Source organism: Cynoglossus semilaevis, chromosome 1 (assembly GCF_000523025.1).
Source record: "Cynoglossus semilaevis isolate Cse_v1.0 chromosome 1, Cse_v1.0, whole genome shotgun sequence".
NCBI classification, from domain to species: Eukaryota; Metazoa; Chordata; class Actinopteri; order Pleuronectiformes; family Cynoglossidae; genus Cynoglossus; species Cynoglossus semilaevis.
Window position 1 is genome coordinate 11,541,782 of NC_024307.1, and position 22,783 is coordinate 11,564,564.

Sequence of the window (22,783 nt, forward strand, 5' to 3'; positions counted from 1 at the left end):
TGAGACAATACGCATCCTATGAGTATGTGCAGAGGCTGCTCAAAGGATACCTGAAGGTTGGATATTGTTTTTTTTCACCCCAACATCAAATCCAAACTTTTTAACCAGCATTAATATGCTAACCTGCTCTTTTTCTCACTAGATCAACATGTTGGTGATTGAGCTGAAATCAGAGGCACTCAAAGATCGCCACTGGAAGCAGCTGATGAAGCGTCTGCATGTGAACTGGGTCCTGTCTGAGCTGACCCTGGGACAGATCTGGGACGTGGATCTTCAGAAGAATGAAATGGTGGTAAAGGATGTCCTCCTGGTCGCCCAAGGAGAGATGGCTCTGGAGGAATTCCTCAAACAGGTGAGTTGATGCAGTCAAGTTTCAACTCTTAAGGTGACATCATTAGTAAAAGATCATTGTTGTTGTTTGTTTGTTTGTTTTTTAAAAAGCTGATTATTTGTTTGGTGTTTTTCAGATCCGTGAAGTGTGGAACTCGTATGAGCTGGACCTGGTCAACTATCAGAACAAGTGCCGTCTGATCAGAGGATGGGATGACCTCTTCAACAAGGTCAAAGAACACATCAACAGTGTGTCCGCCATGAAGCTTTCTCCCTACTACAAGGTACAAAATTAACCGGCTTTGGGCTTTTTTCAATACATCTCATTATTTTGTGTAATAATTATATTTTTAATTTTCTAAAAAGGTCTTTGAGGAGGATGCACTCAGCTGGGAGGACAAGCTAAATCGCATCATGGCCTTGTTTGATGTCTGGATTGATGTCCAGCGTCGCTGGGTTTACCTGGAGGGTATCTTCACTGGCAGTGCTGACATCAAGCATCTGCTGCCAGTGGAAACCCAGAGGTTCCAGAGGTAAATGTAGTCATTTCTCATGAATATATGGATAATTGATTAGTTCTTTTTATTAATGTGTGATATTGTCTTTATTCTGTAGCATCAGCACAGAGTTCCTGGCTCTGATGAAGAAAGTGACAAAGTCTCCTCTGGTGATGGATGTGCTGAACATTCAGGGAGTACAGAGGTCTCTGGAGCGTCTGGCCGACCTTTTGGGAAAAATCCAGAAGGCTCTGGGAGAATATCTGGAGAGAGAAAGATCCTCTTTCCCAAGGTATGACTGTGGCAAACTTATTAAAGAATAATTTGGATTTTGCTCATTATCACATTATTTGTTGTTTAAAATTCTCAGGTTCTATTTCGTGGGAGACGAAGACTTGCTGGAAATCATCGGCAACAGCAAGAATGTGGCCAAACTGCAGAAGCACTTCAAGAAAATGTTCGCTGGCGTCTCCAGCATCCTCCTGAACGAGGACAACACCGAGGTGCTGGGAATCTCTTCCAGGGAGGGTGAGGAGATTATGTACAAGACACCAGTCTCCATCACAAAGCACCCCAAGATCAACGAGTGGCTGACGCTGGTGGAGAAAGAGATGAGGGTGACATTGGCCAAGCTGCTGGCTGAGTCTGTCACAGAGGTGACGGCTTTCAACAAGGGCGCAGCCATCGACTTGACCCAGTACATTGACTGGATCGATCGATACCAGGTCAGTGCTGAAACCAAGTCCCTGATAAATAATTATTTAGTTACATAAATGATTAACTCTAATAATTAAATATAATCTGAGGCAACATGTTTAAAATGTTCTCCATCTTCTTTTCATTAGGCCCAGCTGGTGGTGCTTTCTACCCAGATTGCCTGGTCTGAGAACATCGAAACTGCTCTCACCACCATCAGTGGAGGTGGGGACATGTCACCCATGCATGACGTGCTGTCCATTGTGGAAGCCACTCTCAATGTGTTGGCAGACACTGTGCTGATGGAGCAGCCTCCACTCCGCAGGAGGAAACTGGAGCATCTAGTCTGTTTTATTTATTTATTATTTAACTTGACAGATAACTCATCTTTTAGAACCTTATCCCACTAAAATCTTTATCCTGTTGTCATTTAGATTACTGAAATGGTGCATCAGCGTGACGTGACCAGGACTTTGATCAAAAACAAGATCGACAACCCCAAGTCCTTCGATTGGCTCAGCCAGATGCGCTTCTACTTTGACCCCAAGCAGACGGACGTCCTTCAGCAGCTGTCCATCCAGATGGCCAATGCCAAGTTCAACTATGGCTTCGAGTACCTGGGTGTCCAGGACAAGCTTGTCCAGACACCACTGACAGACCGATGCTACTTGACCATGACCCAAGCCCTGGAGGCTCGCCTTGGAGGATCACCATTTGGTATAAAAAATATTACATTTATACAGTGAGGATTAGGAAGATGGTGATTTTGTTTAAGACAAGTGCATTTAAACTTTTTTTTTTTTAGGCCCCGCTGGTACTGGCAAGACAGAGTCTGTGAAAGCCCTCGGTCATCAACTTGGCCGCTTTGTCCTGGTCTTCAACTGTGACGAGACGTTTGACTTCCAGGTATTTTTTGGTTTTAAGGAATATTTTTTTAGCCAGTTTTAAAAGTGTAAAGATATTTGTGGTTTAACTTACCCGCTGTATTGATCTTCTCCTCAGGCCATGGGTCGGATCTTCGTGGGTCTTTGTCAGGTGGGAGCCTGGGGCTGCTTTGACGAGTTCAACCGACTGGAGGAGAGGATGCTGTCTGCTGTCTCACAGCAGGTCCAGTACATCCAGGTGGCTTTGAGGGAACACATCAACCCCAACAGAGACAGGAGTAAGAATTATATGAATTATATAAACAGAAGAATTTTAAATGTCTGCACAAGAGCAGTCAGATCTACATTAGAACTTCAGTTTACATTGATTGTACCTGTCTGTATTTCAGGTGTGCCTGTGACTACTGAGCTCCTAAACAAGCAGGTGAAGGTCAGCCCAGACATGGCCATCTTCATCACCATGAACCCTGGCTATGCCGGCCGCTCCAACCTGCCTGACAATCTGAAGAAACTCTTCCGCAGTTTGGCCATGACTAAGCCAGACCGCCAGCTGATTGCACAGGTCATGCTCTACTCTCAAGGTTTCCGCACTGCGGAAATCTTGGCCAAGAAGATTGTGCCCTTCTTCAAGTATGTAATTTTGTTGTTGTTGTTGGCCTGTGTTGTTAAAAAAAGGGGAGGGGGGTTCAGATGATTTTAGAAGTAAGTTTTTTTTTTTTTGTTTTTTTTGTTTTCTTTTTTTAGGCTCTGTGATGAACAGCTGTCATCTCAGAGTCACTACGACTTTGGTCTGCGAGCCCTGAAGAGTGTGCTGATCAGTGCAGGCAATGTCAAGCGTGAACGCATTCAGAAAATCAAAAGGGAGAAGCTGGAGCGTGGAGAGATCGTTGATGAGAATGACATAGCTGAGAACCTTCCTGAACAGGAGGTATTGCACATTCATTCATTTGGGCCTTAAGTTACAGAAAAAATGTATAGTGTTTGAGTGGATCACTACACAATGTCCTATTTACTTCAGATCCTGATCCAGAGTGTTTGCGAGACCATGGTTCCCAAGCTGGTGGCCGAGGACATCCCTCTGCTTTTCAGCCTGCTGTCAGATGTCTTCCCTGGAGTCCAGTACCACAGAGGAGAGATGACCGCTCTGAGAGAGGAACTGAAGAAAGTCTGCACAGAGATGTACCTCACCTATGGAGATGGTGACGATGTGGGCAGCATGTGGGTGGAGAAGGTCTGTAGCAGGATTGTCTCTATATATTATTCACTGCAAAAATAGTTGTTTTTTTCTTTTCTTCTAATTTTGGTCACTTGCTTTTTTTTCCAGGTGCTCCAACTTTACCAGATCACACAGATCAACCATGGTCTGATGATGGTGGGACCTTCAGGCAGTGGGAAAACAATGGCATGGAGAGTCCTGCTCAAGGCCCTGGAGAGGCTAGAAGGCGTGGAGGGCGTGGCCTACATCATCGACCCTAAGGCCATTAGCAAAGACCACTTGTATGGAACTCTGGATCCAAACACTCGTGAATGGACTGATGGACTGTTCACACACGTTCTCAGGAAGTGAGTTTGTAAAAGCACAAATGGTGAAATTAATCTTATTGAGTTTGAGTGATTTATTCTTTTTTGGTTGACTTTTTTCTAATCCAGGATCATCGACAATGTTCGTGGTGAACTCCAGAAGCGTCAGTGGATTATCTTTGATGGAGATGTGGATCCAGAGTGGGTTGAAAATCTCAACTCAGTCCTTGATGACAATAAGCTGCTCACTCTGCCAAATGGAGAGCGTCTCAGCTTACCACCAAATGTAAAAAAACAAAACAATGAATAGCACTGTGAGACACACGCATTGAAAACATCATATTATATTAACCTCATATTTTTCTTCCTTTCTCAGGTGCGTGTGATGTTTGAAGTACAGGACCTCAAATACGCCACTCTGGCCACTGTGTCTCGCTGCGGTATGGTCTGGTTCAGCGAGGATGTCCTAAGCACTGACATGGTCTTCAACAACTTCCTGGCTCGCATTCGCAGCATCCCGCTGGACGAGGGTGAGGACGAAGCTCAGCGCATGAGGAAAGGAACAGAGGATGAGGAAGAGTCTGCATCCCCAATGTTACAGGTATTTATATATATATTTCTTTTTTCAAATCCAAGAAAAAAAAGAAAACTCCTGTCATTTCCTCACTGATATCCTGATGTGTGTTTTTACACTAGATCCAGCGTGATGTTGCAGTTATTCTGCAGCCCTACTTCACATCCACTGGCCTGGTCATCAAGGCCCTGGAACATGCATCCAAGATGGAGCACATCATGGACTTCACTCGCCTGCGCTGCATGGGTTCTCTGTTCTCGATGTTGCACCAGGCCTGTCGTAACGTGGCTCTGTACAACAACAACCACCCTGACTTCCCAATGCCCATTGATCAGCTGGAGAGATACATGCAGGTAATGTTGCCTCTTCTGCTGTTGGTTTAAAAAAAAGTGGCATCTTTGTTTAACTTACTGATTTGTTCCGATGCGATCTTCCTACAGCGGTATCTCATCTATGCCGTGCTGTGGTCCTTCTCTGGTGATGGTAGGCTGAAGATGAGGGCGGAGCTCGGTGAATACATCCGTCGCATCACCACTGTGCCTCTGCCCACGGCTCCCAATGTTCCCATCATTGACTATGAGGTAAAGTCCATTTCTTATGTGTTGAAGTTGTATCTGAAAAATATTTTTTTTCAAAATAACAACAATTTGTTTTTTTTTTATTTAAGGTGTGCATCTCAGGTGAATGGCAGTCCTGGCAGGTCAAAGTGCCTCAGATTGAGGTGGAGACCCACAAAGTTGCATCCCCAGATGTTGTGGTTCCCACCCTGGACACTGTTCGTCATGAAGCTTTGCTTTACACATGGCTAGCAGAACACAAACCACTGGTACTGTGTGGTCCTCCTGGATCAGGAAAGACCATGACCCTGTTCAGTGCACTCAGAGCCCTGCCAGATATGGAGGTAAAAGCACAGAAAATCAGAAAAAATTATTACACTTTTATTTATTTTTTTATCTTTATCTTGAAGTTATTGAAACTGGTGTGAAAAATAATTGCAAAACAATTTTTTCTCACATCTCTACAGGTTGTTGGTCTGAACTTCTCCAGTGCCACTACCCCAGAGCTGCTACTCAAGACCTTTGACCACTACTGTGAGTACCGTCGTACCCCCAACGGTGTGGTCCTCGCCCCCGTCCAGCTGGGCAAGTGGCTGGTGTTGTTCTGTGATGAGATCAATCTGCCAGACATGGACAAATACGGCACACAGAGAGTCATCTCTTTCCTCAGACAGGTGGGATGTTTTCCCCTGACAGTAGTAGATTAATATAGAAATGTCCAATCTGATGGTTGGTGTTTAAGAATGTCTTCCTTTGTTGTGTTTCTCTGCAGATGGTTGAACATGGAGGTTTCTATCGTACTGCAGACCAGACTTGGGTGAAACTGGAGAGGATCCAGTTTGTTGGTGCCTGTAATCCCCCTACTGATCCAGGCAGAAAACCTCTTTCCCACAGGTAGAGAGAACCCTGTAAACAAATGGTAGTAATTTTAAAATGGTCCAACACTGACTGCAGATGCAGCAAATTAAAATCAAATGTGGCCCTGACTATACTGTATGTGCTGTTATTTCAAGGTTCCTGCGCCACATTCCTGTCGTGTATGTAGACTATCCTGGTCCTGCTTCACTCACCCAGATCTATGGAACCTTCAACCGGGCCATGCTGCGTCTCATTCCTTTACTGCGAACTTACGCCGATCCTCTTACTGCAGCTATGGTGGAGTTCTACACTATGTCCCAGGTAAATAGAACCAGAATAGAATAGAAATAGTTTAATGCCCACATATTATAACAGATACAATTATCATATTTACTGCACAGTAAGGTTGGTCCTGTGACATGTATATCAAAAACAAATCTAGCCAGTGTGTTTAAACGTTCTTTCATCAATCCATTAGGAGCGATTCACTCAGGACATCCAGCCCCACTACATCTACTCTCCCAGAGAGATGACTCGTTGGGTGAGAGGAATCTTTGAGGCCCTGCGGCCTCTGGAAACTCTGCCTGTCGAGGGGCTCATTCGCATCTGGGCCCATGAGGCTCTCCGTCTCTTCCAGGACAGGTGAGTTGTTGTTGGTTGTTAGTCAGGGATGTGAATGGCAGGCTGTTACTGGGCAGATGTTGTGGATACTGAGCATACAGTGATGGCTGTTTTTTTCCAGGCTGGTTGGTGACGATGAGAGAAGGTGGACAGATGAAAACATCGACATGGTTGCACTGAAACACTTCCCCAACATCGACAAGGACAAGGCTCTCAACAGGCCCATCCTCTACAGCAACTGGCTCTCCAAGGTCAAATAGAGACATGTGTCCACTGCTGGATTTTCTAAGGTTTTAATTAATCAAATTTGCTTTTTAACAGTTTTAATTTTGCCGTGTTTGCAGGACTACATCCCAGTAGAACAGGAGGAGCTGAGGGACTACGTGAAGGCCCGTCTGAAGGTCTTCTATGAAGAAGAGCTGGACGTTCCTCTGGTGCTCTTCAATGAAGTGCTGGACCATGTCCTCAGGATTGACCGGTGCGTGAGAGTCATGTTTTGCTTGACTTGTTAATATTACCATGTTTTGTGACCATGTTTTTAAATGGTACTTTTGTTTCTCCCCAGAATCTTCCGTCAGCCTCAGGGACATCTCCTGTTGATTGGTGTGAGCGGAGCTGGAAAGACTACACTGTCTCGTTTTGTGGCCTGGATGAATGGTCTCAGTGTTTACCAGATTAAGGTTAGTTAAATAAATGTGATATTATTTATACTCAGTTATGTACATCAATATTTGTTTATTCACACATGTGTGTGACTTTAGGTACATAGAAAATACACTGGCGAGGACTTTGATGAAGACCTGCGTACGGTGCTGCGTCGCTCAGGTTGCAAAAATGAGAAGATTGCCTTCATTATGGATGAGTCCAACGTGCTGGATTCTGGCTTCCTGGAAAGAATGAACACACTGCTGGCTAATGGAGAGGTAACACTGCAATCAAGGTGTAGCCCGGACTATTTCAGTTGGTTGCATGTGTGTTCTAAATATAAAAATGTTCCTCCACTACCATTTGTAGGTTCCTGGCCTGTTTGAGGGAGATGAATATGCCACCCTCATGACCCAGTGTAAGGAAGGGGCCCAGAAAGAGGGCCTGATGCTGGACACGCATGAAGAGCTGTACAAGTGGTTCACAAGTCAGGTCATCAGAAACCTCCATGTGGTTTTCACCATGAACCCATCGTCTGAAGGCCTGAAGGACAGAGCTGCCACCTCTCCTGCCCTCTTCAACAGGTACAGTGACGTTAACCCTCACAGCAGCAGAGTAATGTTAAAAAGCATTTAACTTCAGTGCTAAACAATGACATGTGCTCTGTTCCAGGTGTGTGCTGAACTGGTTTGGAGACTGGTCCACAGAAGCTCTTTACCAGGTGGGTAAGGAATTTACAAGCAAGATGGATCTGGAGAAACCCAACTACAAGGTGCCAGACTACATGCCCATTGTCTACGACAAACTGCCCCAGCCACCGTCTCATCGTGAGGCTATTGTCAATGGCTGTGTGTTTGTACATCAGACACTCCATCAGGTGAGAATATTGGCATACTGAAATATTGATCCTTGATCAAAACTGATGTGTTTACAGATAAGTTTAGACTTACCTAAAATACTTGTTTTGAAATTGATGACAGGCCAACAACCGTCTGGCCAAGCGTGGCGGTCACACCATGGCCATCACACCTCGTCACTACCTGGACTTCATCAACCAGTACGCCAACCTGTTCAATGAGAAGCGTAGTGAGTTGGAGGAGCAACAGATGCATCTCAACGTTGGTCTCCGCAAGATCAAGGAGACTGTAGATCAGGTAAAAATAAAATGTATTTCACCAATTCTTTCATGAAGTAAACTTTAAACTCCAACCAGGATTAACCTACTCCTGTACATTTACCTCCTTAAGGTGGAGGAGCTGCGCCGTGACTTGAGAATCAAGAGCCAAGAGTTGGAGGCAAAGAACGCTGCTGCCAACGACAAGCTGAAGAAGATGGTCAAAGACCAGCAGGAGGCTGAAAAGAAGAAGGTACGGTGAAGGGAACAGGTAGCTTTGTTTGTAAATGTTGAATTTTTTACTTAGTTTCTTTACATTGTGATTCCAGGTGATGAGCCAGGAGATCCAGGAAGCTGTGTACAAGCAGCAGGAGGTGATCAAGGACAAACAGCTGAGTGTGAAAGAGGACCTGGACCAGGTGGAGCCTGCTGTCATTGAGGCTCAGAATGGTACAGTTTTCAGAATGTCAATATTTCTAATGTTATAGTCCATAAACGTATCACATCATACAGTTGAAGTGCTAAACACATCCATTGTCTCTCCTAGAGTTAAAAGAAAATCCTAGCAGAAACACTGACTTTAATTCAATTGGCTTATTTTACAAAAGCTATGTACTGATTATTATACTATAGTAGTTGAGAGTAGGTCTTTCTTTTCATCTCTGAAATAGTTTGTTTCCAATAACAACCTGTGTAATGTTGACAACAAGTCAGCTGGATTTCTGTGTAATGGTATGACCTCTGCTGGCACCCTCCTCCCATCACTGCCCTTTTCCTCATCATGTTCACTTGGTTGCTGTTAGCTGTTAAGTCCATTAAGAAGCAGCACCTGGTGGAGGTGCGATCCATGGCCAATCCACCCGCAGCAGTGAAGCTGGCCCTGGAGTCCATCTGCCTGCTCCTGGGAGAGAGTACAACTGACTGGAAGCAAATCCGATCAATCATCATGAGGGAGAACTTCATCCCCACCATTGTTAACTTCTCTGCTGAAGAGATCAGGTGAAATAAGAGAAAATGTACTGTCTAACCTGTGCATTAAATAGACCCCTCTCTTTCTTTGTCCCCTATTTTCTGCCCACTCCCTCCTCTTTTTCATCCCACTGTGGCACTGAACTAGCGGTGAGTTCTATTAAGCGGCAGCACCTAGTAGAAGTGCGGGCCATGACCAATCCTCCAGCTGCAGTCAAACTGGCCCTGGAGTCTATCTGCCTAATGCTGGGCGAGGAGACCAATGACTGGAAAAAAATCAGACAAGTTATTATCAGGGACAATTTCATCAGCAACATAGTCAACTATTCCTATGAAGAGATGAGGTACCGCTGTCGACATGTCTGCAAAGTCTTGGCACAGATAATCACTTCATTGATCATTTAGCACATTGATGTGATTTTTAAAAAAAAATTTTATTTTATGTTTGTGGAAGAAGATCACATTCATTTCTGTATAATCAGAGTATTTACCAGTCACTGAAATGATTTTTTTTTGTTAAATTAAATGTTTTAGAGCAAAGCATTGTGTGAGATTCTACCTCACTCAAATCAACCCAAAATAAATGACAAAATTGAAACAGCATTTTTCACTTTCACCAATTTCTCTAACAGGGATGCATTAATCTGATATTAGTAGCAAATACATTTTCCGATAACGACTATCGGCCTTCCATCTCAGCCAGAGTGTATTAAGTTTAGAAATACAACAATAATGGATAAATTTTGGATATGGACCATTAGGTAAATCTCAGTATCAGTTGTGGAACTGAAAACATCAGATTGGTGCGTCCCGGTTACTTTTAGTGCCATAAGTTCAATTCAGTTTTATTTTAACATATAGTGTCATTTTTACCTGATCCAGTGACTCCATCCGTGAGAAGATGAAGAAGAACTATCTCTCCAACCCCGGTTACAACTACGAACAAATCAACAGGGCCTCACTGGCCTGTGGGCCTATGGTCAAATGGGCCATTGCTCAAGTAAGAAATCAAACTGTATATTAAAATGAAGAACATGACTGGAAGAGGACTGTCTTCCCTTTAAACACACACTACACGTCTTCCTCTTCCAGCTCAACTATGCCGACATGCTGAAGCGTGTGGAGCCTCTGCGTAACGAGCTGCAGAAGCTGGAGGATGATGCCACAGACAACAAGACAAAGGCAGAGGAGGTGGAGCACATGATCAGAGAACTGGAGGCTAGCATCGCCCGGTACAAGGAGGAGTACGCTGTCCTCATCTCCGAGGCCCAGGCCATCAAGGCCGACTTGGCTGCAGTTGAAGCTAAGGTAACCATTCTTTGAAGGACGGCATTTCTCAAACCTTTAATTCCAATTTCTCCCACTTAAAAAATGAACTTGTCTTCTCTCAGGTGAATCGCAGCACAGCTCTGCTCAAGAGTCTCTCAGCTGAGAGGGAACGCTGGGAGAAGACCAGTGAGACCTTCAAAAACCAGATGTCCACCATCGCCGGAGACTGTTTGCTCTCTTCTGCATTTATTTCCTACGCTGGCTACTTTGACCAACAGATGAGACAGAACCTGTTCACCACTTGGTCTCACCACCTGCAACAGGCCAATATTCAAGTATGCAAAGCTGACATGGAGAAAGCCAGAGCTGCTTACATTCTTGTCTTTTAAAGATTCACGTGGTTCACGTTTGATCAATTCTATTTGTCCTGAATTTCTCCCACAGTTCCGTACAGACATTGCCAGGACTGAATATCTGTCCAATGCTGACGAGAGGCTGCGCTGGCAGGCCAACTCCTTACCAGCGGATGACCTTTGCACTGAGAACGCCATCATGCTCAAGAGGTTCAACAGGTTAGTATCATTGTTTTGGTTTTTTTTTTTTGGCCAGTAAGAGAACAATTTATCTGATGATACACATCATCGTCCTATTCAGGTACCCACTCATCATTGACCCATCAGGCCAAGCTACTGAGTTCATCATGAATGAATACAAGGACCGCAAGATCACCAGAACTAGTTTCTTGGATGATGCCTTCAGGAAGAACTTGGAAAGTGCCTTGCGTTTTGGAAACCCCCTGCTGGTCCAGGTAAAAACTGTTGCTTCAAACTGTTATTTTATTATTACAATATTATTAATTTAACATTGCTAGACTCTTGGCCCTTGAAATATTATTTTTAATCCATCTGTTTTGTCACATTTTCCTCCTCGTAGGATGTAGAAAGTTACGACCCTATCCTGAACCCAGTGCTGAACAGAGAGGTCCGCAGAACTGGAGGACGTGTCCTCATCACACTCGGAGACCAGGACATTGATCTGTCACCTTCATTTGTCATCTTCCTCTCCACTCGAGATCCAACTGTGAGTTTGTCCTTCAGTTATTTTTCATCAATAACAGCACATGAGAGCTATAGCAGCAGGTGCGTTAGCTTCATACTGTTCTAACCGATATGTCTCATCTCTGCAGGTGGAATTCCCTCCAGACTTGTGTTCTCGTGTCACGTTCGTCAACTTCACTGTGACTCGCAGCAGTTTGCAGAGCCAGTGTCTCAACGAGGTCCTAAAGGCTGAGAGACCGGACGTTGATGAGAAACGCTCTGATCTGCTTAAACTGCAAGGTGAGATGAAAATGCCAACGTTACGGGGTAGATCTATGGTCAAAGAAGTTGGGAAGAAATGTCCTTAATTTTGACTTTGGTGCTTTAAGGTGAGTTCCAGCTGCGTCTTCGTCAGCTGGAGAAATCTCTGCTGCAAGCCCTCAATGAGGTGAAGGGCCGGATCCTGGATGACGACACCATTATAACCACTCTGGAGAACCTGAAGAAGGAGGCAGCAGAGGTGACCAGGAAGGTGGAGGAGACCGATATCGTCATGGCGGAGGTGGAGGCTGTGTCACAGCAGTATCTGTCCCTGTCTTCTGCTTGCAGCAGCATCTACTTTACCATGGAATCTCTCAATCAGGTGTGGACACGACCTTGTGTCATTGTCCCTCAGAGATCTCCTGCCGTCTGTGATACAGTTGAGACTGACCTGCAGATGTTTCTGCTTGCTTTCAGATGCACTTCCTGTATCAGTACTCTCTCCACTTTTTCCTGGACACCTACCACACTGTGCTGTATGAAAACCCCAACCTCAAAGGCATCAGTGACCATTCCCAGAGACTGGCTGTCATCACCAAGGACCTCTTCCAGGTTTGAAACAAACATTTAAATAGGTAATTTTCTTCTGTGAGTGTGACTTAACATATGTTTTCTGCTTTCCTGAATGTAGGTGGTATTCAACAGGGTAGCCAGAGGAATGCTGCACCAGGACCACATTACATTTGCAATGCTATTGGCTAAGATCAGTCTGAAGGGCATGACCAGGTATTGTACAAAGTCTGATACCTTTTCAGTAATTTTCCACATTAAAACTCCAGTCTAATGTGTCAAAACTCACCTCCATCTCCAGCGAGCCGCCTTATGATGCAGAGTTCCAGCACTTCCTGCGTGGCAAAGAGGTTGTTCTAACAGGAACAGCATTACCAAAGGTCAAGGGTCTGACCTCTGACCAGTGTGAGGCCATGGTCCGTCTCAACCGCCTGTCAGCCTTCAAAGACTTGGTGGCCAAGGTGGAGGCTGATGATGTAGGTGCAACTACGTACTGTTCATTGACTTCCAAGGGTGTTTTGTCTGAATTACTGCTAATTTTATTCTTGTTTGCCATTCGATGCTCAGCAATTCTTCATGTGGATTGAAAGCAACACTCCAGAGCTGGCTGTTCCTTATCTGTGGTCGGAAGAGAAACAGTCCAGTAAGTGAAAGGGGCCTTGAATTGATGATATTTTCAGAACATGAATGTATTGTACTGAATACTTTCCTGATGTCGTTTTCTACTCAGCTACCATTGGCCAGGCAGTTCACCAGCTGTTGCTGATTCAGGCCTTCCGGCTTGACCGCCTGTTGGCCATGTCACACATTTTTGTTGCAAAGGTGTTGGGAGAGACCTTCATGAACATCATTGAGCAGCCTCTTGATCTGGCCAATATTGTGGACAGTGAGGTAAGGTTGAATGTAGTTGTCAGTCAGGAGGCTGTGCTCTTGTTCAGAAACTGGGGTTTTTTTTTGTTTTGTTTTTTTTTTAATTGCTGATGCTACTGCTGCTGCTCTTGTCTCCAGGTGAAGCCCAGCACACCAGTACTAATGTGCTCCGTGCCTGGTTATGATGCCAGCGGACTTGTCAGAGATCTGGCTGCTGAACAGAACAAACAGATCACTTCTATTTCCATTGGTAAAAAAAACAAAAATGATTTTTTTTTTTTTTAATGGTGTTAAAAAATCTGCTCTTTAACCTAAGATTTGTTGTTTTTCAAACAGGTTCAGCTGAGGGTTTCAACAAAGCTGACAGAGACATCAACACAGCTGTCAAGTCTGGCAGGTGAGTACTGTTATAAATAATATGTAAATAATAAAATGTTTCATTTGTTTGGTTATTATTTTTATTAGGTGTCTCAAGCTGTGTGGCCCAACCACTGGCCACCTCTGGGGTCAAGTCATAATCAGTGTTTATTTTGACAGCCTTTTTTTTTTGCTAAATTGTAACTAAATCCCCAATTAAGTCAGTTCAGTTTAATTAATTTTGAAAATGTTCATTTAGAAAATGTTCAGTGAATAAAAAATTCCTTTCTGGCTTAAATACACTGTTTACAATCTTTATATTTTGGAAACATACAAAACTTTGTATATATAACTCTTTCTCTTGTCATATACCTACACATAAGTTCCTTTTAAGGAAGCCTCTTTAAATAATGCCAGTGATTGAATAAAAAGTAAACAAATATAACCACATATTTCATGTGAAGACATTATTTACTGTGTAAATTTCTTCATACCTTATTTGAAGAGTTTTTAGAGCCCTGATGTTGACTGCTCTAATCCTGCAGGTGGGTGATGTTGGAGAACGTCCATCTGGCCCCTGGCTGGCTGATGCAGCTGGAGAAGAAGCTTCATTCTATGCAGCCTCATGCCAGCTTCAGACTTTTCCTAACAATGGAGATCAACCCCAAGGTTAAAGACATCAATCAAAAGAACTGTTTCAACATTAATACAACAAACTTTTTGACCTCAATACCTGTTAAATTTTCACCTTCAATCCTATGTTCATCAATTGTCATCTATCGTTTTCCTTCTAGGTTCCTGTGAATCTGCTCCGCGCTGGTCGCATCTTCGTGTTTGAGCCTCCTCCTGGTGTCAAGGCCAACATGCTCAGGACCTTCAGTAGCATTCCTGTGGCCCGCATGTGCAAGGTTAACTGATAAGAATGCTAAAGATATATACACATTCCAGAAGTTTAAATGCATACAGGTGGCCTGATTTAATTCTGCGTGTTTCCTCAGGCTCCCAACGAGCGTGCTCGTCTCTACTTCCTGCTGGCCTGGTTCAATGCAGTCATCCAAGAACGTCTGCGTTACGCACCACTGGGATGGTCCAAGAAATACGAGTTTGGAGAGTCTGACCTCCGCTCAGCCTGCGATACCATAGATACCTGGTTGGATGACACCGCAAAGGTTCTAAGATTTACTTCAAATTAGTAACAGTTTGGAATTCATCACTAACCAATGAATTACTGAACCTAAAACCTCAATCCAAAACACAGGGTCGTCAGAACATCGCTCCAGACAAAATCCCCTGGGCAGCTCTGAAGACCCTCATGGCCCAGTCCATCTATGGCGGTCGCATTGACAACGAGTTTGATCAGCGTCTGCTCAACACTTTCCTGGACCGAATCTTCACCAAGAGAAGCTTTGACAGCGAGTTCAAACTGGCTCTGAAGGTTGACGGACACAAGGACATTAAGATGCCTGATGGCATTCGGTAAGTGGGGGGAGAGGGGAGGGTTCTTTCTTTCAGACCCAACACTAAAAGACTGGGTTTTAATCTAATTCCTTCTACTGCAGGCGTGAGGAGTTCATGCACTGGGTCGAGATGCTTCCTGACACTCAAACACCATCTTGGCTCGGGTTGCCTAGCAACGCTGAGAAGGTTCTTCTGACCACTCAGGGTGAGTGCTGGAAAAAATGGTCGTCACTTGAGCTCATCTGTGTAGATGTAGTTTGTCGCTTTAACAGCTCTCTGCCCAGAGTTCGGTGGTTTGTGCGTCCTCACCCTCCAGCAGCTGTATTTCACAGCCATCATGTTGCTCTGCTGAAGACAGAAAACCATCTTTCACATGGCTCCCATTCACTTTTTCCTTTGTCCTTACTCCCATTCCTTCCAAACCTGAGAGTTTGCATGTGTTTCAATCATTTTTATGGTTTCAGTAAAAAAATGTTTATTATTGCGTTAGTATTTTGGCTACATTTGAGTGTAAATGCCATCTCAATCCCTGTTTTTGTATCCCTCCCTGTGTTTTTTTTTTTTTTCTCTGCCTGACAGTTTGTTAAAAACATGTTTTTATTCATATATTTTTACTCAAGGCAATTTTGTATTTCCTTGTTTCCCAATTAATTTCTTTTCCTCCTCCCTTGGCCTTGCTTTCCCCACGGCCTACCTTACTCCCGGCTCACTCGCTCCCTCTGCTGGCCTGCACAGGCACTGACATGATGGGTAAGATGCTGAAAATGCAGATGTTGGAGGATGAGGACGACCTGGCTTATGAAACGGAGAAGAAGGAGAGAACCTCGTCCACATCGGATGCACAGCCAGCCTGGATGAGGACACTCCACACCACGGCCTTTAACTGGCTGCAGCTCATGCCGCAGACGGTCAACCCACTCAAACGCACAGTGGAAAACATCAAGGTAATGGAAGAAAACATAAGAGATGAGTTATCTTGAAACATTTTGGTTTCTTTTTTGGTGAGTTAAAAGTGACGATTAAAATGACGACTTACCTGTGTGTATGTAAAACTTTGTGACATTTTCTTTATCCAAACACGACCACCACAGGACCCACTCTTCAGGTTCTTTGAGCGTGAGGTAAAAATGGGTTGCAAGATGCTCCAGGAGGTTCATCAGAATCTGTCGGACGTCGTCCACGTGTGTGAGGGCAAGAAGAAGCAGACCAACTACCTACGCACGCTCATCAGTGACCTGGTCAAAGGTCAAACCCCAAGCTTTTCATTCACATTTATTCAATTTTACTTTGTCAGAAATGATGTAGACTAATGTCCTTTATGTCCAGTAATCAATGATGGTAAATGTCTGTTTCTGTAGGTATCCTCCCTCGCAGCTGGTGTCGCTACACTGTCCCAGCCTCCATGACTGTGATCCAGTGGGTGGCAGACTTCAGTGAGAGAATCAAACAGCTGCAGCAAATCTCACAGTCAGCAGCCAGTGGTGGTGCAAAGGAACTGAAGGTGTTTTGGTTTTTATGTTCATTAGTATATTTTGGGAATTATTTCCATCTGTTGGGGCTTCTAGCCATCCTGGAAAATTAACCTAGAAAATAAATGGTCATTACCTGTCAAGAAAAACTTAGAAAGAAAACATATACTAACTCAGTTAACTGAGCTGTATTTCTCTTTCCACTTACCCAGAACATCCACGTGTGTCTGGGCAGCCTGTTCGTACCAGAGGCCTACATCACTGCCACTCGTCAGTATGTGGCTCAGGCTAACAGCTGGTCTCTGGAGGAGCTCTGCCTTGAGGTCAACGTCACCAACGCCCAGGGAACTCCACTGGATGCATGCAGCTTTGGAATTAAGGGTAAAATAAGGAATACTTTAGACAGTGACGACTATGCTTCTCGCAGTACAATATAAATTGTAGGATTGGAGATGAGGTTAAATGTTGACTTTAAACCTTTGATTGTACGATGTTAGTGACTCCTGCTCACCAGTGTAACCTACTCTCACCTGTTGACTGCTGGGACTTGCTCCAGCTTCCTCTGCAACACCAGACAGGAATTGTTCTGTATTGTAAAAGAAAGTACTTGTAACTTCAGTTTGTCTCATGTTAAACCCACTCACCGTTCCTCCACAGGTCTGAAACTGCAGGGAGCCACCTGCACCAACAACAAGCTGTCTCTGTCCACGTCCATCTCCACTGAACTGCCCCTCACTCAGCTGCGCTGGTTCAAGGCCGACACTGAGAAGAGACACATGGTATGAACCTGAAGTCACAGCTTTCTTTGTGATAAACAATACATTTGTACTGAAAACAGAAAAACATATAAACTGTATCATATTTCAGGTGACTCTGCCAGTCTACCTGAACTTCACCAGGTCTGACCTCATCTTCACCGTGGACTTTGACATCGCCACCAAGGAAGATCCTCACAGCTTCTACGAGCGTGGCGTTGCTATTTTGTGCACAGAGTAAAAGAAACCAGTCATTCCTTTTGGACCAAAGGGTCTTAATTATGAAACCATGTGTTAATCTTTTACATTCATGACTTTATAACCACCATTAAAACATATATAGTGTGTAGCATGTAGCAGTACAAAAATATAGGCAAGATAACTTGTGGAGCAGTGACGTAACCATGCATAATGTTTATAGGAAAGTGACTTGAAAGGTTGAAGGAAAGTTGTATTGATGGTAAAATTAGGAAGGAATGAAATGTGGGGGGAAAGAAAAGTTGAAGAGAATCGTGTTTTTAGGAAAGAACATGTACGTTTTTAGACAAAATAAAGCCAACTGGAAGATGATGAATTACACTAATGACTTTTTCTTTGTTGTTGTTGGTTGACTTCCGGGTGAATATTTAAGTCATGGTATTTACCAAAGTGTCTAAATACCAGTATAAAACTTTTACGACAATCATGGTACCAAATACACTTTACATTTTCCCCCTCCCTTTAAAGCAGGGGTCTTCCAAGGTCCACAAAGCTGATGAAGTAAAAGGGCAGGGAATCCATACTTAATGCAATTGTATTTTATATTAACCTCTGTTACCCATATATAACAGTGTTGTTTCAATTCATTCACCACCACAATAATTGAACAATGCACACATTTATAGATTCGTGTTTTCTAAATTAAATGCAAATTATTTTAAAGATATCAAGACCTCTTAAATCCTCTGGACCTCCAGGGGGCACAGACCACTGTTAGGTCCTGTTCCTAAAATGCCACAATGTCAGAAATGTTATATTGTAACAGCTTTTGGATTTATAAAGGCCAAACAAACAGTCAGTTAAAGCACTCACTTTCATGTGATTGGTCAATATAGACAGCCAGCAGTAAAACTGATAGATGAATAAATAAATTCTGGTTATAAGTGCTGATGGTTCAGAAGAGACTGGTTTTGATCAAAATAAAAATCAACATATAAAAGTACAGTTGAGTTATGACATTATTACTAAAGACAAAAATACATATAAAAGGTGACAATTGGAATGAAAATTTCATCTTGCGATGGGAAGTTTAACTTTCTAAATTTTGAATTTAAATTTAGACGTCATGTTTTAATATTTTAGTTTACTCTTCAATGGAATGCAATGTTCCTTTGCGAGAAAATACAATTTATTATACAGTAATATAAACCTGATAAAAAAATACTGGCTCAGAGCTGTTGTAACCAATAACAATAAATGTTTTGTATTTCAGAGGCTAAATGACACTCGACTGAATGATGGGTATTTGTAATTATATTCTTATTTTATAAATTATATAAATATTCTCCAATAGAAGACTACCTCTTCATTTGACCAGTATTTTTGGTCTTGAATTATGGTTATATCATAACTGCCAACATGGGGACATTTCATAACCCAAAATTCAGAATAATTAACACCATTTGTGGCTGAGCTTCTTAATGAACTGAGGTAGAGAAAAGTGCATTTTTAACTATTTACATTACATATTTAAATTGACCCTAAACCATTAAAGAAACAGTTCTGGTTTTATTATGGTGGTTGTATGAAAAAATATGCTGAACCAATATCAGTGCTGGGGCCTGGAACACATTTGAAACCAACTCTCATTGAAAATAATGCTGCCAGCCAGGAATAAAGATACCTTTCAATGGAACTGCACCAATGTCCACAGACAGAATCAGAAGTTTAAGTTAACAGGAAACAGAAGCTACTGGTTTGATAAGTTTCTGTCAATTAAGGTCAATCAAAACAAAATATTTTCAAAATAATAGTACGAAGCGGGTTCTGCTGAGGCAGAAATCAATGACTTCTGTTTCATTATATATACAATAGATTTTCTCCAGGTTAATAGTGTGAAATGTTAATCCAGCACTAGGTGGGTATAAAAACCCATACAACCACCCATTTAAACCAGAGCTATTCCTTGTTTCTTTTTTTTTTTTTTTACAAATTCACCGTCATGTCTCCGTGTCACATGACGGTGTCTCCTGCCTCTTCATCCTCCATATTAATCACACACTGCCTCTTCCTTCGCCCCAGTTCTATCCCCTCAGCTCCAGGAATCACCAGCTTCCTCTTGGACAGAGACAAGAGGTCGCGGGGGCTGGGTGATCTTTCAGAGGAGCTATCCAGCAGCCAGGAGGCGTTTCGTCCCACGGGTGTGCAAGACGTAGTTCCGAGGAATCCTGAATCATCGAGTTGGGGCTGCATTTTAACAGTTTGCGCCTGTGCTGTCAGATCATCAGTGGTTCTTCCTGTCAGGTCTCCACATCCACCCTTGGAGGAGGTCGGAGTGTCCAGCTCACAGACCCACAGTTCACTCTCACTCCCACAGTTCATCTGGATGTCTTGAGGAAGTGGCTGCTCTGTGACAAGATCTCTCTGACTATTTTTCAACACCTCTCTGAACACAGAGGTAGTTGGGTGGTTCAGGGAAAACCTCCTGCTGCGGCCAAAAAACCGGCCTCCTCCACTTCCACCTCGTCCCTGCTCCTTCATTCTCCTGGTTACAGCAGCATTGCCAACTGACTCATCTGAATCCTCAGAACTGCCGTCATATGGGTCCAAACACTAAATGTATAAACACATAGAGTATACGTGTAAACCGTTGAGAGCAGTTTATAAAAAACACTCCTGAGGAACATACATATTATGAATATAAAGCTAAGAAAATGTTACACCGAATAAAAATGTTGTGTTAAAATTAAATTAAATTTCTTATCTTAATAATTTAGTCCTTAACTTTACATGGTTAAAAAAGAGGGTTAGGGTTAGTGAGGGGTTACCAATGAAGAACAGCCAGGCCTCACTGCAGGCCTCACTGCAGGCCTCTGGGCTGCCATCCGATGTAAGGTCCCACACTCTGGTGCACTGCTCACACAGCCCTGTTTAAAATGGGAATTCATTCATTTTCTGAGATATTATGGCCTTTAATTCCCCAACGAGAGCTGAGTTGGACTGTACTTACACTATATTAAACAGTTACAGGAACAGAAATGGAAATACATTGACATTTTCAATCAATTGACAAAGTAGAACAATACCATTGTGCTGGTGTCTGACCATCTGGGACTGGTCCCCGAGTCACTGTCAGTGCTGGACTCCACTTTACACATCTCCTGACAGAAAGCACAGGTCACTATAGTCCATACTAACAAAGTCAACATGAAACAGAGGGTAAATTAGATCAGTGATGATAAGATGGACAGGAACAGAGGATTTCTCTGGAAAGACTATGCACTTAACTTTTATAAAACCCATATTATATAACAAACTGTGTTAGTACAGCCAAGATTTTTACTTAAAAATAGAAACAGCAGACTGTATTAAACAGTAGACAACCTTTTCAAATTAACAGCACTAACTGATCTAACTCTGATGCATTAACTGCATAATTCTTAGTTGTACATTGTAATAGTTTCCATTTTGGCTCATGCTACTTTGCTTCAATTTTAGCTTCCTTTAGATTATATTTTGGCTAACTGTTTTCAGGTGTGTTTTTTCCACCTGTTTTAGCTTAGTTTTGCTGTATTAGGGCTCAGTGGACATTTTTGTCTACCTTTACTAATCCTTCAGCTATATAATAACCTTCAGTCACCATGAGGCTCAATTCCAATTGCCCATGTGTTTAACTGTGAGTTATCTCTAAAAGTGGCTGACAAAGTGTTACTCACTAATATATTCTTTAATATATGGGACACATTATTTGTTAGAATTACTTTTTTTTTGCATTTGAACATCTAATTTTTAAATAAAGTTTTTAATTATTAATGATTCTCACCATGTATTTGAAAGCAAGTTTGTCCACATTATTTGGTGTACGTCTTTCACAGCGACCTAAATTTCATAAAAAGAATTCAGATCATTACATATGTTGAATATTCTATTTAAAAAACATACATTTAAACCAAATGTATTTATTAAATATAATTAACATCAATTTTTTATGGAATGTACACTTATTTGAACTTTTAACGACAAACAGTGAAACTTACCTCCAAATGAGTGTTGTCTTCTCCTCCTACAGGCCATTAGATTTGCGTGTATTTAACTTTCGCACGTTGAAATATTTAAAGTATATTAATAATGTCGTTGTGTGTATAGCGCTTTTGCTGTGAAAAGGGTTCGTAGTATTAATTAATTCAGCCACAACAGGTGAGAACAGGAACTCGACGACCACTAACTGTTTAACTGTGCACGTTCACACGTGTTTACAAAGTAAAACATCCGGTGTTTTTTTACCCTTTCAAAACAAGATCTCCACGTACAACGGCGTAGTTTTAAACAACTGTTGAATTTCAAATATTTTCAAAATAGTATGTTTTTAGTAATCTTTTAAAATGAATACTTTACGACCTAAAAGATTTTAAAAACAAATTATCTCTCTATGTTTAAATCTTTTTTTATTTTAGTCCTTTCTAATTTTGCAATGTTTTTAAAAGCGAATTATTGTTTACATGTTCCAATTTAATATGTTTTAATCTGGTTTTAAATGGTCATTCATAAATCATTACTTCATTAATTGTATATTTTGGGAATCCCAGGGACATAATCAACGGATTTTTATTGACTACATTATTATTATTATATACATATTATTTTTCTTGTAATCTTCATTGGGTAGAAATGTCGTTGTTTGCTTACATCTATTTTTCAATTTATTTTCTCATTTTGTACTTTTTTTGTAATTTCATACGTTTTACTCCTGTAAAGCCCATCTAAATATTTTAATATAACAATCAGCTTTTCAATACTTTAAACAGTGTTTTCTTTATTTCGTCTAATTCAGTTTTTTTTTACCCTAAGCTAACATTTAGATATGGTAAAAATTGTCAAAGCTGAAGTTATTTTTGCAAAGAATATACTATAGAGACATTTTAATTGTTTAATCAATTGTGTAATGTAAATGGTTAATAGTATAGGGCCTATAGTATTTAAACCTTAATTGTTTCCAATTTCATCTTTAATTAGGCAGCCTAATAATTAAAGCTAATATTGGAAATGGTGCGTTCAAAAATATTCTTCTATTTTTTTCCTTTGAACAAACATTTAACAACATGACTCTGACGTGATGGTAATTCTTAAATTGCATGACTGTATTTAGAACGTTCTTTTACACTTTGTACTACTTCGTTTTGCTAATTCTGGGACCTCTGGTTAAATTGAGAAAAATATAAGGTTTTTATTCAATTGTAGCGCCGCTCAAGTTCCACGGAACACCGTTGGGGGGA

At 42.1% G+C, this 22,783-nt stretch overlaps 2 protein-coding genes across 4 annotated transcripts in view; one reads left to right on the forward strand and one right to left on the reverse strand.

Moving 5' to 3' along the window:
* dync1h1 (dynein, cytoplasmic 1, heavy chain 1) overlaps positions 1 to 17,891 on the forward strand; it is a 26,011-nt gene extending 8,120 nt beyond the window's left edge. Inside the window, 59 exon segments of the mRNA XM_008311041.3 lie at positions 5 to 56; positions 143 to 352; positions 468 to 614; positions 697 to 863; positions 946 to 1,119; positions 1,198 to 1,552; positions 1,673 to 1,867; positions 1,958 to 2,240; positions 2,329 to 2,429; positions 2,526 to 2,685; positions 2,797 to 3,037; positions 3,152 to 3,335; positions 3,426 to 3,638; positions 3,732 to 3,970; positions 4,058 to 4,214; positions 4,305 to 4,529; positions 4,625 to 4,855; positions 4,943 to 5,083; positions 5,170 to 5,403; positions 5,527 to 5,733; positions 5,832 to 5,953; positions 6,073 to 6,238; positions 6,396 to 6,559; positions 6,660 to 6,789; positions 6,883 to 7,016; positions 7,104 to 7,218; positions 7,300 to 7,461; positions 7,553 to 7,767; positions 7,856 to 8,060; positions 8,164 to 8,337; positions 8,431 to 8,550; positions 8,627 to 8,747; positions 9,101 to 9,296; positions 10,149 to 10,266; positions 10,359 to 10,574; positions 10,658 to 10,870; positions 10,980 to 11,107; positions 11,190 to 11,343; positions 11,469 to 11,615; positions 11,722 to 11,872; positions 11,962 to 12,215; positions 12,311 to 12,445; positions 12,525 to 12,619; positions 12,705 to 12,879; positions 12,971 to 13,046; positions 13,134 to 13,294; positions 13,412 to 13,523; positions 13,610 to 13,670; positions 14,176 to 14,299; positions 14,425 to 14,538; positions 14,629 to 14,799; positions 14,889 to 15,106; positions 15,190 to 15,293; positions 15,824 to 16,032; positions 16,180 to 16,333; positions 16,447 to 16,589; positions 16,770 to 16,938; positions 17,215 to 17,336; positions 17,425 to 17,891. Coding sequence (XP_008309263.1) covers positions 5 to 56; positions 143 to 352; positions 468 to 614; positions 697 to 863; positions 946 to 1,119; positions 1,198 to 1,552; positions 1,673 to 1,867; positions 1,958 to 2,240; positions 2,329 to 2,429; positions 2,526 to 2,685; positions 2,797 to 3,037; positions 3,152 to 3,335; positions 3,426 to 3,638; positions 3,732 to 3,970; positions 4,058 to 4,214; positions 4,305 to 4,529; positions 4,625 to 4,855; positions 4,943 to 5,083; positions 5,170 to 5,403; positions 5,527 to 5,733; positions 5,832 to 5,953; positions 6,073 to 6,238; positions 6,396 to 6,559; positions 6,660 to 6,789; positions 6,883 to 7,016; positions 7,104 to 7,218; positions 7,300 to 7,461; positions 7,553 to 7,767; positions 7,856 to 8,060; positions 8,164 to 8,337; positions 8,431 to 8,550; positions 8,627 to 8,747; positions 9,101 to 9,296; positions 10,149 to 10,266; positions 10,359 to 10,574; positions 10,658 to 10,870; positions 10,980 to 11,107; positions 11,190 to 11,343; positions 11,469 to 11,615; positions 11,722 to 11,872; positions 11,962 to 12,215; positions 12,311 to 12,445; positions 12,525 to 12,619; positions 12,705 to 12,879; positions 12,971 to 13,046; positions 13,134 to 13,294; positions 13,412 to 13,523; positions 13,610 to 13,670; positions 14,176 to 14,299; positions 14,425 to 14,538; positions 14,629 to 14,799; positions 14,889 to 15,106; positions 15,190 to 15,293; positions 15,824 to 16,032; positions 16,180 to 16,333; positions 16,447 to 16,589; positions 16,770 to 16,938; positions 17,215 to 17,336; positions 17,425 to 17,553 — 9,793 coding nt within the window. The 3' untranslated portion in view covers positions 17,554 to 17,891.
* A 1,592-nt stretch (positions 17,892 to 19,483) lies between these two features.
* On the reverse strand, positions 19,484 to 22,321 carry LOC103379487 (uncharacterized). 3 transcript variants are annotated; one of them, XM_017032646.2, is made up of 5 exons: positions 21,548 to 22,321; positions 21,334 to 21,389; positions 20,597 to 20,703; positions 20,339 to 20,437; positions 19,484 to 20,123 (listed from the first exon to the last, which is right to left on the reverse strand). In XM_017032646.2, exons 3-5 carry the CDS (start codon positions 20,666 to 20,668, stop codon positions 19,524 to 19,526), a joined length of 771 nt encoding a protein of 256 aa, XP_016888135.1. In that variant the 5' UTR covers positions 20,669 to 20,703; positions 21,334 to 21,389; positions 21,548 to 22,321; the 3' UTR covers positions 19,484 to 19,523. The 3 variants fall into 3 exon arrangements, with proteins under 3 accessions (XP_016888135.1, XP_008309276.1, XP_016888130.1); XM_008311054.3 differs by having other exon boundaries at positions 20,597 to 20,671; positions 21,548 to 22,317; XM_017032641.2 differs by having other exon boundaries at positions 20,597 to 20,668; positions 21,548 to 22,309.
* Between the last annotated feature and the right edge of the window lie 462 nt (positions 22,322 to 22,783).